Genomic DNA, 15,174 nt, shown 5'->3' with positions numbered 1-15,174 from the left:
GGTTCTTTCTTCCTTGGCTGCATCCTGCGAAAGGTCTTGATGCTTTGACCCCCCTTTCTTTCTTCCCCCCTCATTCTCTCCCCCCACCACAGTTTTCAGTAAACAACCACAGGCCAAATAATGGACTTAAAGTAAGCTAACTGGCTGTGTGGAGCAATGGACTGCCTTTGCATTGTAACCACCAAGGTAAGAGACGGAGTTTCAGCAGGGCTTGTGGCTATGTTTGTGGGAAGCCGTATGTTAACTTCCATGCTTTGCAACTTTTTGTAGGGAGAATTTCATTTCAAGCCTCCTCTGAGATATCTTAGCTTGCTTAGCAGGACACAAAACGAGTGCATGTAAATGGTTGTATTTTCTCTTCAACTTAATACTTTATGGTATTGAATGCATACAAATGCTAGCATCTTCTTGCTGCTTTGCTTGAACTCTCAGAATAGAACTCATATGCTACTTTTACATAACCTTTAATCTTCCCTTTTTAATGGTTATCTTAATCTGAGGAAGCTTTATTGGGATTCCATTTTTAAATGTCCTGTGACACAAAGGTTCCATGTTGTCCAGGGGCATCTTGGCTGTGCTGACGCTGGCCAGTGCTTTACAATGGTCAGTCTTCCTCATCTCTTGCAAACAGCCAAGCGTCCTGACTTGGGGAAGCAGAATGGGGGTCCCGCAAAAGTTGGGCTGAGAGAGGACTGGCGTGCTCTGTACTATTGAAGACCTTTTTCTTCCTGTGAGACGCTTAAAAGCCCATCCCCACCCCCGTAATTCTGCCTTCAGCAAGCACAGTCATTGGAATGAAATGAAAACTACTTCATCAAGTCTGCATGTGAGAATAGAATCTGACAACTTTTAATGAGAGTATCTTGGCAGTTTACAGGTGATGGCTTTTTAGAGCAATAGATGTGAAAGCCTGTGAATTTTTCTTATGGTAGGAAAATGAATGCATCCTTTGATACCTACTCTCTGTTTGCGCAAATGTCGTCTTCAAAGGGTTTTGCCTTGATGGCTGAAACAGATGAAGTCTCGTCTTTTGCCTGACAGTTTTATCTTAGAGTTCTGTTTTGAGCTCAGGGAATGTCTAAGTGAGTGTTGCATTTGTGTTGGATCCAGGCTTGATGTCATTAAGATAACTGGCATTGCACATTTAGAGTGTCAGTCCCTGAGTAGGAAAACTTCTCTGGACCGTCCAAGCTCTGAGCTTTAATAGTGAACCTTCCAAGAGGTTTTGACTTCAATCTCTATAACAGGGTGGTGTTCTGGGGTTTAGCAACTTGTCTCAAGCAGTGTGAGCTGGTGCCGCGCAGAATGAAGCGTTCAGGTCATGTATTATTTATTTTAAGAAATGTATAACCCATCGTTTAATAAAATTGCAACATTTCAAAACAGTCAAGAAAATTAAAAACATGTAAAAGAAAAGCATATAAAATATACTGAAAATAGATTATGCTGTTCCTTTTTTAATTTTCACACTTTTGAAACAACAAAACTTCCCAGGTAATCATAATATTAACCATAAATTTAACATCTGGGGCACTAAAAATACCATCTGTTCTAAGAAGATTACAAATAAGTGGTTTAATCACATCAGTTCAATCTCTGTATTACTCAAAGTAATCAGTTGTTCAGTATGCTACAAAAGGATTCTGTATGTTTTAAAATTACATTTCCGTAACTTATTTTGTCTCGCATGTGTGTGTTGTGGTTTTCAGCATATTGCACCCTGTTCTTGGAACATGAATCTTCCATTTAGATATTTTTAATATTGGTGAGGAGCAGATTTTTCTTTAGCTGTCAGTGATACCTCACTATTATAATACCAATATAATTATGTAGAAGGAACCTAATGTTCAGATTGCCTTCCCTTATCAATATCCCTATGTTTTATCACATTCTGTTATAAGCACCTGAAGCAAATGAAAAGCCTTGATTAGTCATAGGGCAGCCTTGCATTTTTGTAGCTCTTCCTGATGTCTTAGCGATAGTGAGCCTGAGACAGAGAAAACCCGCTGGAAAGTAACTTGTCTATTGATTACAACGGGCCTAATGTAACAGTTGGGAGCTACTGTTATCGTTAGTATTATAACTGCTTATTACCCGTCCTTCACCGTAAGGTCGCAGGGCAGGTTATAACATTAAAACACAGTATTTACAACAGTTTTACACAACTTAACAATCACAGTAATAAGGTGGGTAATAGACATTTCATTTGTCAAATGCCAGGGTAAAGAGGTGTGTCTTCGGCATTCTTCAGGAGCTAAATAATGTAGGTGTCAGACATACCTTTTATTGTGAGTTGTGGCAGTTTCTTTGCCATATAATATTAACTTGCATTTTTGCCGTGATGACTGTAGCTGGTATAAAGACTGGTAGTCTCCAAAACAGAAGCGTCTTTCAAAATCTTGATGATCAAGAAACAGCACCGCACCTTGGCATCTCTCCCTCCCCTACTATACCGTCAGTATTTTATAATTGTTTTCAACACCTCTGCTTCTGAAGTATGACATCTTATACCTTTGCTAACATTTACACATCTTGAAGCTAAAGTTTAGATCCTGGCCACCATTGTTTAATATAAATAATATTTCAAACAACTCAAATACAGAAGGGAGGTGGTTTCTTGGGGACCGTAGGATACCAAGCGCATAACTAACGCTTAAGTTAAACTCCCAAGTTCCATCTGTTAGACCTTTGGGGAAAGAGAACGTGCTTTGCAGCTACAGTCCCAGGTTTGATCCCCAAATTCAGTGGAAATGAATTCTTATTTTTTATATATGTCCTTTCCTTTTAAATGGTTACACATTTGTACAATTGCAATGCTTACGTGTGCACAGTATCTTTGCAATGGAAGGAGGTTTGGAGAAACCCAGAGCAAGTCGACCACTGCACTGTCTGTGGCCTCCTGAGGCCCCACCAGGTCCAATGGCCACCATCCACCACCGGCTTGAAGGCCTAGCCCACCAATTCAGGAGTTTTAGGGCATAAATTTGTGATAAAATGTCTGCATTCTTCCACTATTATATTTTTGTTCTATTTACTTTGCAATGTAAGTTTTTATTCATTTATAAGGCACCCTAACAAAGGACCGTGTGTATTTATTGTGTAAATATGCTGAAAAGTGCCTACCTTTGGTTAAGATGGTTCTGTTTTCTGCATTGCAGAAAGGTGGACTCGATGTGACCGGGGGGGGGGGCGTTCCTCCCACCTCTGCCATTCTGTGTGTCAGGGAAGAGACCAGTCCTGACCCTGTGATTCTGTGATTCTATGGTTCTGGAGTGTGTTCAGGAATAGAGAAGACATGCTGCCCTCTGCTGCTGGCAAAAGGCATGTCTTGTTCTGACATCCACTGTGAGGAAAATGAAAGGGTTGGATGTGTTGCATCCATTTTGAGCAATGGGAAGAAAGGAATTGTGGGCCCTTTGCAATAGCAGTTTGCAGGTGGCTGATTCTCTGTGGAAGGCAGAAGAGGAGCTGTGAGCATCCTCACTGTGTCTGGATGAGATTATTGCAATAATATGATCACTTTCTCTCATGTGTGCTCAGAAATATCAGGGCAGGAAAGCATCTAGATATAATAAATAAGGACGAAAACTTTCAGAGGTTTATAAACATCTTCTATTTATGCCAAACTTTTGTATTCGTAATGTTGAAAACTTTGTAGCCCTTTGTTGTGACTTTGCAACCTTTTTCACTGAAGTCTCATCTTGAGTCACTTATACGTACCTAGAGAGACCTAAAGTGTCATGCTGGCCCCAGAATTGCTTCCATAATCTTTTGTAAGCCTATTCCAGCTTTATTGATTTCAAACCTATATTAGCCACTCTTCAGCTGGAGCTCTCAGCTGTTCACAAAGTATAATATTAAAAACACAGCAAATAGCTAATTACAGCAGATGGAACAATCAGAATTAAAACCAAATAGAATGAAAAGGCCTGGATTTCAGCTGATGCTGAGAAGAAAATGAAGAGGGTGCCACTGAACCTCTTTTAAGAAGGGAATTCCAAAAATGGGGCACTCCCCCCAAAGCCTCTCTTGCTGCAGCTGCTGCCGCATCTTCTCTCCCCTTGGAGCAGCAGCCCCTCAGAGGCTGATCCTGCTGGAGGGAGCCGGCAACCTTAAACCATCCGGCACAAGCCCCCAGTTCCTTATAACCAGATGTCACAGAATCAGACGTGTACTTCAGGGCTTTAGCATAGTGTCACTGTTGATTATTATACACTTTCCATGAATTAAACGGGCCTCTTTTCCTGTGAGACAAATTCTACTTGTATATGCATTTTCTGTTTCTAAAGCTGGCTTTAGAGATGTGTTGTGGACCATGGTTTCCTGTGAACCATATACGTTTCTAGTATAGGCAATATCAGTCCGGCAGAGTTCCATGTACAGTGGTACCTCAGGTTACAGACACTTCAGGTTACAGACCCCATTAACCCAGAAATAGTACCTCGGGTTAAGAACTTTGCTTCAGAATGTGAACAGAAATCACGCGGTGGCAGCGGGAGGTCCCATTAGTTAAAGTGGTACAGTTCTTAAAGGTTAAGAACAGACCTCCGGAACGAATTAAGTTCTTAACCCGAGGTACCACTGTATTGGCTGCTTTGATTTCAATTAGAAAAGATGGCAAAATCATCTATGCATTGGTATCCTACTGGTTTGAATGATTGTGAGCAAGTCCTTTGGACAAGCGGATGTTTGCAAGGCAGCCATTGACTTGCCTTGCTGAAGTGGGAGTCTTTGTCCATCGTATTGTTAGGCAAGACAACCTCTTAATGTGCCTCAAATGCATTCTCTGGGTGTGCCTGGTGGGGTGGGTCCTGAGGTGGGTCCTGAGGCATCATCCAAGAAAATGGGCTGAGAGCTTGTGATTCCCCACCCCCAACACTGTATGGACCCAAGGACCGCATCCTGTTCCTTTTATGCCGTTTGCCCAGGTTGGCTAAATCTTGGAGAGCCTGTCTGACTGTTATGTTATTTTAGAAAGCAGGCCTTCGCAGAATAGGTATGGATGAACTCAAATGGAAACACACCAGGCATTTGAAAAAAAGATCTGCAGTGTTCCTATTTTGAGGGCAATTAGTCTAAATCATTTATTCTAAAACCATGTGGAATGATCCGCCTGCGGTGTTTGTGAAAATGATACGCACATTAACTGCCAGTTGTTGTGTACTGGATGTGGCCCTCTAGTCCATCACTTGGCTTCCAAGGTGTTCCTGAAGCTGAAGAGGTTCCCTGTTGGAGAGAGAAGGAATCACATGCAGTTCAGGTGTAAGCCCATGGTCCTCTTCCCCCTCTTCTGTGTGTGTACCTGGCTAGGAGGGCTGCCTGAGCCCAAGTAAAATAACTGGTCCTGGAATAAAACAGCCATGCTTGGACCAAATATGTGCTGCCAGCGCACTTTAGGCTAAAAAAGCCCTCTTCCTCCTAGGGGGAGAAGCACAAAAGAACTAAACTAGCCCCTCAAAGCTGGCCCAAACTATTCTGAGAAGTTAGCAGTGTAGTGGGATTGAACTTCTGCCTGTTTTTACCCTTTCCACGGCCACACTGTCCTTGGGAGGGTTGTGTCTGTTTTCTAGACTTGGTGATCGGAGGGGCAGGGGGGGCACCACATTGCCTTGCCCTGGCTGCTTCCCTTTGTTTTTGTTCCAAAGCAGTGCAGGCAGGGACCCTGCATCAAAAGTGCCATGTGCTGATAGATGGTCCCCCCTTAGGCGGCAGCATAACGGTCAGATGAGCGGTCAGCTCTGCCAGTTCCAGGTCTAAGTGCAAGAGCTTGTTGTTTGAGGTGACAGATGAAACAATAAATCCTCTCTCCTGCAATTTCTTTAAGGCAGCAGTGAATATTGCTATTGGATTGCCCTTTTATTTCAAATCCTTATCTAGTCTCAGCAATAAATCCTGCTCCCCAAAGCCATTGTCCAGCCCTGCGAAACTGGCTGTAAGGCAGGATAGATTTAACAGGACCCTGCAGTGCTAATAACTCTTACTGCAGTCTGTGGGCTGGAAATGAAGGCACAGTGGAGAGAAGGGAAGCCCCTTTTATTCTGATGGGAATGTCTGGGTGATTCATGGCTGCCCACATTGATGTCAGCTTTTCATTCCTGGTGCTGATTCACTGTGAAGCATTCCACATATGCAGGCTGCAATAATTAACATCGTTCTTTGCTACCCACTAACACGGCTGCCCCTCCGTTGCCCTGCCATTGCAATGAAACCTCTGCTGATACCCGATGTCTCCATTCACCAATGGAAATGGGCTCCAAGAGAGACAGCTTCAGGATGCCCCATATATTGGTTGGCTGTTCCAGGTGCCAGCCCTCCCTGCCTTCCAGGTAGACAGAAGTAACAGGACCAGGAAATGAGCAGCGAGTGGCTGGATATTTTGAAGTTGGCTGCATTTACTTGGATTTCCAAGTTCCTGCTACAGTCTGAAATGTGCTTGCTGGAGCTTCTCTCTCTCTGGCGTGTGCTTGTGTGTGCCCCCTGCGATGATGGGTCGGTTGCTGCAGCGTTTTGCCCCTCCCCCTCAGCATCTGGCATCAACGGAGCAGTGGCTGCAGCCAGATGAGCCGCTTTCATCCTTATGGAGGAGGTAGCGGAGCTTACTTTGCCTGCAGCAGGTGGAACTGCCTCATCCCCTTCTCTCCCTCCCTTCCTGCTCCCCTCCCTGGAGATTTTTGGCCAAGAGGATTCCAAAAGGGAGCCCTTGCAGGGTTCTCTTCATGCTGATGCCTTTTCTCTAACTGAAGAGGGAGCCACCCTCTTGGAAAGGGACACATGGACCTCTTCAGCTCGATCCCACAGGCGGTGGGGACTTCTGCCACGAAAAATAATTCCGTGCTGTTTTTCTGTCTCAGCTTTCTGTTGAGAGGATCATGGACTCACACGTCCAAGGCAGGCAGCAAGCCCTTCTTTCCAAAAGCATTCTTCTTGAATCTCGGTTGCTGAATGATGGAGGTGTCCTGGGTCTGAAAAGATGTCTCCTAGCACAAAAAACGTGGATTGCTTTTCTCCAGTGCTGTGCCACTGCAAAGTAGCATGCAGCAACAACACTGTCTCTTTAATGTTTGGATGCAAGGTGGGTCCGAACGGGGTTTCTGGCGAACCTCTGGCACATCTAAATAAATTAGCAGCATCTCCTTGTTAATGGGATCTGTAGCAATAGAATTATGCCATGGGATGGGATTAAGTCATATGCTTTTGGTGACGTGCTGGGGGCAGGCAGGCAGGCAGGCAGGCAGGCAGCTGCGATCTCTGCTCGGTCTGTGTGCCTTGTGGAAGAGGGATATTGCACACGCACCCTCTGCAGGAGAACAATTAAAAGGCAGAGTAGAAAAACCTCGGGGGAAGGCTGAAGCACTGCCCTGGCAAAGCACGGCATGTTTTTGTAGTTACCGTTTTTACTTTGTGATATTCATACCCTGTTCTTTTGTTTATTGAGCTCCTGGGGTGGCTTATAGGAATAAAAAGGTTTCTACAGCAGGAAGTAGCTCTATTAATTGCCATCTTAAATGTTTTGCTCCTGCTTTATTCTGTGGCTATCAAGGGTTCTGTCTGTTGGAATGGAAGCATCCTGAGGTCCCTGGGGGAACACCTGAGGGCTTTGGGGGCTGTGTTGACAAACTGTGATGGAGCAGTGAAGGGGCCATAGTGACCTTTAATGCAGAGCATCCATTTGGATTGACTTGATGGCTTTTCTTTCTTCCCTCATTTTTAAAAAAGTGAAATGCATGTTATTACCCAGTATTTGGGGGTTTCCTCATAACAATGTGGGTTGAGATACCCCAGGCTGCAATTGGTTTCCAGATACTTTAGAGAGAGAACAGCTGAAGCATGCATTTTGCCTCTGAGAGGATCTCCAGGCAAGTTCAGTTGACCCAGCCAGGGTTTTTGAGGACTGACTTGCAACTGAAATCTTGCAGGGAAAGTGAAATGTCTGGAAGGCAGCTTTGGGGTTGGCACTGGGAGGGAAATGGGGGAGAGGGTTGCAGGAAGGCAATAAAGAGTTTTCAGGCAGCTGCCTCACAGCTGCCCCTCTTGGGGAATGGCAAAAATGCTCAGCTCCATTCTTTTTAAAAAATCTTCCTGTTGGGTGCATGTTTCATGTGAAATCTCAGCAGTTTGTAGATTAGCTCTTCCAACTTCCAGTGTGGCCTGCAAGTACCCAGTGCTAGGCGGACCCTTTAATTTAGTGGCTGAATAGCCAGTCCCTTCACAGAGAGGTGTGTCTGGCACCTTTGTTGCGTAGCTTTTGTTATATGCTGAAGATGCACCTCTTTTCCCTGGCTTTTGACACCTGAGACATATTTGGACCCACCCTATGCTTTTGACCATGATTTGTTGTAACAGATTTTAATGTTGTGTTTTAAAATAGTTGTTACCTGCCCTGAGACCTTGTGGAAATTTAAACGAATAAATAGTGTGTCTGAGTGTCTGGATGGCAGCTATGACTTTCCGTACCACTCAGGCTGTGTTTTGCATGCTGGTTGTGAGCAGAGGAGGTTTAATATGCCAGGAGAAAACTTGCCCTGGAGAGGTTATAGATGCTGCCTGCAACTTCAGATTCGTGTTTCCTTCTCTTCCCCACCAGTGATGGACCAATAACTTTGGGGGGGGCACAAGTTGAGGTTTCATGATGTTTCCCCTTCCCCATATTGGCCTGGGGTGAGGTGCAGCGCATCTCCACATTCCATTGTGGTTTCCACAAGGCTGCCAAGGTTTGTCTCTGCATCTGCTCCCAAGCACTCTGTGTGCGGGTGTCTTTTTCCAAAGTACCATTTTAAACTTACTGGTCCCAGAGGCCAGTGAAGCTTGGGGAGTCCCAGTGGTGCTTGAAAGGAATGTTTGTAGGTCCCCTCCCCCAGTTGTTTATTGCTGTTACTCCTGAAGCATATCCAGTCCATGGGAAATGATTAAAATGCTCTGTTAACGGTGCTAACGGTGGTGGTTGAAGGACCAGGCAAGCCAAACCCAAAATGGAGAAGCTTACTTAGAAGGGCTTATTTCTGGTTTGCTTTTTGCACAAGCGGGCTAAGAAATAACATGCCTAGGACATGTGAGCAGTATTATAGCCTGACCTGTACCAACGCCAGCCCAACTTCAGTGTTACTCACATTTGCAGTATCCTCTGTCTTGGCAGAAAGGAAGAACCATATCTTTGGCTTCTGTAACTGGCCTAATGAAACAGTGACCCACACATGGCTCCTAGCTCCAGCTGCTGTTTCTTGAGTGCCAATGGTTGTGTGCCTTTCACAGTTCTTGTGCAGAACTTCAGATATTTATTCCATCAAGGAGGAGAAAGGTCTCTTCTTCCTCTTCCTCCTCCTCCTCTTGGTCTTCTTCTTTAAATAATCCCTTGGCTCCATGGTCTGATTCTTCCCTGTGACAGCTGATTTCCTCCTCCTGGCCATCTTTTGTTCTCAGAATGATTCAGACTGCTGGGCAAAAGAGGCGGGAAGGCTGCAAACTGCCATTTGCCCACTGCACTGAAACGGGAGGGTGAATGCTGGAGTTGGCAGCACTCTGTCTGCAGAGGGAGAACTGGGAGCCGCAGGGCAGAGAGAGCACTTGAATTCCCAGCGCCTGGCTCTGAACAAAAGGCAGAGCATGGCCATTTTGCTTGAGTGCTCAGGCAGTCTCCAACCTGAAACACGCAGTGGGGATAAGCTGTGAAGTTTTTCTACACCCAAGCAGTATATAATTTTAAATGAAATTTTATGAAATAAATAAATATCCACTGGCACCCCATTCAGCCAGTGCCCCCCTGGGTAAGGTGGGATGGGTTGGCCTCTCAACACACACGCAAGCACCCCGCCCCTCCTCAATGATTCGATGGAAAGCCCGGGCCTGCTGGCTATGCCTAGACGGCCTTGGCGACTGGTCCACCGGGATGTCTTTTCCCAGCATCATTGGGTGCATCAGCTGCGGTCCCTTTGGTTCCAGGATGGCCTCGTGCCAGGTGTCCCCACGTGAGTCACATCCTGACTCCCTTTCCTCAGGGCTTGTGCTGGGTCAAGCAGGGCATCCAGGCTGTTGACCAGGGGCCTGTGGTTATGAGCCTGTTGGCTTGGCTCTTCCAGGGGACTCTGTTGGCTCCTGGCTCATTTCTGGGCACAGTTCTAAATGGTGGCTTTAGAAATGGTCGCAGATGGGTTGTCAAAGGACTTCCTCTTGGCCTGTGAACCTGCCCAGCGTCTTCAGGGACCTTCGCTTGTGGGTGGCCTTTTTCTGGAGAAAACTTCTTTTTCTCTGTGTATCTTCCTTTGTATTTCCCCTCTCCCCACCCCGGCAGGGGAGTTCTCCTGGCATCTTGTTCACTAGCCTGTGGGCACTAGGTAAAATCTGTGTTTCTCTTGGCTTTTGGTTGTTAATGTGCTAATGGTTTGTTTTTGTCCAAGCTCTTTAGTTTAGGTTATAGAACTGGTTTTCTAATGGCTAAAATGTTTATTGACGGCTTTTGATGTCTGCCAGGATTTATTTCTTTATTTCACTATTTTTTGTTTTGTTTTGTATTTTGCTTGAATGTATACTTTTTATTTGACTTTATTCATTGATGCTTTAGAGCCAGAAGCTAGCACGAAAAGAGTTTTGGAAATAATTCAAGAGTTTGGTCAAATGGCAGGATTTAAATTGAATAAGTCAAAGACAAAGGTTTTGGAGAAAAATTTGACACAGATAGAAAAAGAAAGGTTTCAGAACGAGACAGGGTTGACTGTGGTTAAAAAAGTGAAATATTTGGGTATAAATATGACAGCTAAAAATGTGAATTTGTTTAAAGATAATTATGAAAAAACTTGGAGAGAAGTGAAAAAAGATTTGGAGACTTGGTCTAATTTAAAGCTTTCCTTGTTAGGCCGAATTGCAGTTATAAAAATGAATGTTGTTTTTGTTCCAAGCATTGCAAATAATGGACAAAATGGATTGTTTCAAGAAGTGGCAAAAAGATATATCTAAATTTGTCTGGCAGGGCAAAAAGCCCAGAATTAAATTTAAGATATTAACGGATTCAAAGGAAAGAGGGGGGTTTGCCCTGCCAGACTTTAAATTGTACTATGAAGCGGCAGCTTTTTGCTGGCTGAAAGAATGGCTGCTTCTTGAAAACACAGACATTTTGGATTTGGAAGGTTTTAACAATATTTTTGGGTGGCATGCATATTTGTGGTATGACAAGGTTAAAGCACACAAAAGTTTTAAAAATCATATTGTCAGAAAAGCACTATTAAATGTTTGGGTTAGATATAAAGATTTGCTGGAAAATAAAACTCCAAGGTGGCTGTCGCCAATGGAAGCTAAGGCAGTTAAAAAATTAAACATGGAGTCCAAGTGGCCAAGATACTGGGAAATTTTGGAAAAGGAAGGGGACAAACTGAGATTGCAGAGCTTTGAGAAATTAAAAGGGAAGGTGAGAGATTGGTTGCACTATCATCAAATAAATGAAGCGTTTAAACTAGACAGTAAAATTGGCTTCCAGGTGGAAAAATCAAAATTGGAGACAGAACTGTTAGAACCCAGTACTAAGAATTTGTCAAATATGTACAATTTGCTGCTGAAATGGAATACACAAGATGAAACGGTTAAATCAGCCATGATTAAATGGGCTCAGGACATTGGTCATAATATTTTGTTTGCTGATTGGGAAAAGTTGTGGACCACCGGGATGAAATTTACGGCATGTAATGCCTTAAGAGAAAATATTATGAAAATGATATATAGGTGGTACATAACCCCAGTCAAGCTTGCAAAGATTTACCATTTGCCTGATAATAAATGTTGGAAATGTAAAGAAACTGAAGGTACATTTTTTCATCTTTGGTGGACTTGCCCGAAGATTAAGGCATTCTGGGAAATGATCTATAATGAACTTAAAAAGGTATTTAAATATACTTTCCCCAAGAAACCAGAGGCCTTTCTCTTGGGTATTGTCGGCCAAGGGGTGTTAAAGACGGATATAACTTTCTTTATGTATGCTACAACAGCAGCTAGAATACTCATTGCGAAGTACTGGAAGACGCAAGAGCTACCCACACTGGAAGAATGGCAGATGAAGGTGATAGACTACATGGGCTTGGCAGAAATGACGAGCAGAATCCGAAACCAGGGAAGAGAAGCAGCGCAAGAAGAATGGAAAAAATTCAAGGACTATTTAAAGAAATATCACAAAGTTAATGAAAGTTAGAATGATGTTGGACTGGAAAGTAAATGGTTGCTATTAGCAATGGTTAAGACAAGGAGAATAAGGAAGATTAGTTTAAATCTAAATTAAAATAAGGGAAGATTTGCTGAGTAATCGATAAGAATTTGGAATACAGAAAAGGGAGGCATGAGGAAGTCGGGGAAGAAAGGTATAAGAAATAAGGATATGAAATGGTACATGTTTTTTGTTTTGTTTTTGTCTTTGTATGTTTATGTATGTTATGTTTATATGGAAAAAATTCTTGAATAAAAATATTATAAAAAAAAAATATTCATTGATGCTTTATTCTGGATTGTTTTATTTGATGTTTTAATGTAGGTTGTAAGCCACTTGGAGATTTCTTTTTAAAAAGCATAAAGTGGCATAGAAATGAAATTAATAATAATAATAATTATTATAATAATAATAATTATTATTTGTGGCATTTTCTGGGATGAGTATGTGTGTCATTTTGACTTAAGGTGTCTTGAATTCTGGTCTGCAGAAAGATGGAATTTAAATGTCATAAATAAGTAAAAACGGGTGGTTCTACATGGGGGGGGTGGAGTCTGGCAGAGACTCCGCTGCACAAGCGGAGGGGCGCAACCTTGATGCGCAACTTGGGCAGCCTGTGCTGGGACCGTTGCAGAGAAGCCAGCGCTCTCTTGTTGCCGCCTTCTTCCCCTCTTAAGTTGGGGAAGCAAGTTGTGTTGTTGAGGTTTGCCTTGTAAAATTGGTCTCCTTTTGAACCTTTTTTCCTCCCCCAGAAATACCGTTCTCAAGATGACGATGACACTCCTTCGCCAGAGCACGGCTCCCCCCGGGAAACTCCCAGTGAGGCAGCAGCTCCAGAGCTTGTGCATGTTTCTGAGAAGAGCCTCTCTCAAGTTGAGAGTGTCCATGGATTTGTGTCCCACTCTCACATTTCGCCAGTCAAGGTAGGAGGCGTGCACATATTTCAGAGCCTCTTTGGGTATGATGGGTCAGGTGTCTGGTGAAAAGTTGCATGCCTTCTTCTTGTTGTAAAGATTTCATGTTCATTCCAAGTCCTACCCTTATGTCTTTCTAATTGGTGGGTTCTCATCATAACATGAAGTTCTGACGTGTTATTCATTCATTTCCTACTGCATCTCTGAAGCAAGGTAACCGGTTCTTCCTGTTTGAGGAATCTAAGGTTTCACTCTCTCACAAATCATTGTTTTGATGGCTGTGTAGGATTTTGTCTGCAAATTCTTAGTCTATTTCTAGGTTATGGCATGAAAACCCGAGTATCCCTTTGTTGTAAGATTTTTTATTCAGTTGAGTTTAGGGTTGAGAGCAGGGTTTCCCAACAATTTGCGAAATTAGCCAGGTGTCAGGGGCATTTTACAACTGGCTATCAGCTACTTACGAGTAAGTGAAGATGCCTGGGTACCAGGATGGCGCCTGACATTTCCACTATCTGAAGGTTCATGCCTGGGGATCAGTGGATCTGGACTGTTTTCACATACTAATACCCCATCCTGTAGAAATCCATTTGTTATCTTTTATCTGCACAATCAGAATGAAAGCAAAATGCTTTTTCTGTGCAGCCTGAGCGGGAACAGTGAATGGCTTACATCTTATTGTTGTCACTTGCCTTCACTTATCCCACCCCACAGTTTCTCTGATAATAATATGTGACCTTAAAAGAGGGGTGCTCAGAACAACACACACAGGAACTGGACTGCTGGCAAATTTTGAGCCTGCACTGACCTGGCATTGACCTTTTGTATCATGGTGGCAGCAGTGGGAGTGGCGTGGGGTTCTGAGATTCAGGAGTTCCCTGCTCAGCACAAGGTTGCCTTGGGTGGTGAGTTCTGGGCAGTGGGTTCAAGAGGGCTGTGGAGAAGCTGCCAGTGGGGCTGGAGGACAGCTGTGAGAAGGGCGGGACCCTGAAGCAGTTCTTTCAGTACTAGGGAGCAGCAGCTGGTGGGCTGTTTTTGAAAAGCGGAATGGCTCATGGGCTGGGATGGAAAGACCATGATGAACCGGACAAGAAGAGTCCTTGTTTAAACAACAGAAAGGTGGATGGTGGATGGTGTAAAAGCAGTTCAGGAGAGGGGAGGCTGCCATGGGAGGTTGTGGTGCAGCTGGCACAGTCCAGATGGTGTGCTGGGAGGCTGGGCATGAACTCCTCAGGTCACCCTCCCCCAACATGCTGCCCTCCAGCTGCAACTGGTCTGCAACTCCCATCATCCCTGAACATTGACCGTGGTGGGTGGGACTGATGGGAGTTGTAGTGCACCAACCGGGTTGGGGAAGGCCGCCTTAGGAAAGCAGCTGTACCCTCAGCCCCCTCCCTATTGCTACCACCTGCAGAATAGGGTTGCTTCTGTCAAGCTGCTTCATAAGAATGCATGTGAAGTATGTTGAATGATGCATCATGCAAAATTCTTCGTGGGCTTTGGACACACCCAGTGTTTGAAACTCCCGTTGTTCTAGGCGCATTTTGTGATAGGGAATTTCATTAGCGTGAGCAGTTTCTGAGCTCTGGGTGCAAATACTGTGCCTAAGATTTCAGATTAAAATTGCAGAGTGGAAGGAAAGGAGGACCTTTTTCTGCCTCCCCACTTCCAGCTACTCTCTGAAGACTGGAGAAGAGACCCTCTTAAGAATATTAGGGAGGGGGCACACAAAGGACTAGACCATGTGAAAAATGAACATGAATATTTTAGCTGCAGTTCATTCACTTTCAGCTTTGTATTCTTGTTATAAAAAGCGGGCCTAGACATTCCGGTGTTGCGCCCATAACCTTGGTTTAAGGTGCCCTTTAGCTCCTGGCTTTCCTCTCTCTGTTTCTAACCCTGCACACATCGGGGCCTGAGGTGTGCTAAAGGAGAGGCTGAATGAGCTATTTGCCTCTGCCATCCTCACAGTGAGATGGCAGATAGGTGGGCCTGGACTCACTTTGACAGGAAGGGGGCTTGAAGAACTGAGGCAGATAGCAGTGTCAGGCAGGGAATACGGGAAGCTGGTGTCAGAACTTG

General features: G+C 44.2%; 1 protein-coding gene across 10 annotated transcripts in view; it reads left to right on the top strand.

The window, feature by feature from the left end:
• DLG1 (discs large MAGUK scaffold protein 1) overlaps nt 1-15,174 on the top strand; it is an 82,515-nt gene that overhangs the window by 9,768 nt on the left and 57,573 nt on the right. For all 10 annotated transcript variants that reach the window (XM_083612613.1, XM_083612612.1, XM_083612624.1 and 7 more), the window contains exon 4: nt 12,934-13,104. In XM_083612613.1, the coding sequence (XP_083468739.1) occupies nt 12,934-13,104 (171 nt within the window). The remainder of the gene's footprint in view (nt 1-12,933; nt 13,105-15,174) is intronic.

Source organism: Podarcis filfolensis, assembly GCF_964270895.1.
Source record: "Podarcis filfolensis genome assembly, chromosome: 5".
Lineage (NCBI taxonomy): Eukaryota > Metazoa > Chordata > Lepidosauria > Squamata > Lacertidae > Podarcis > Podarcis filfolensis.
The sequence above is the reverse complement of the archived record's forward strand: the minus strand, read 5'-3'. Positions and strand labels throughout refer to the sequence as shown.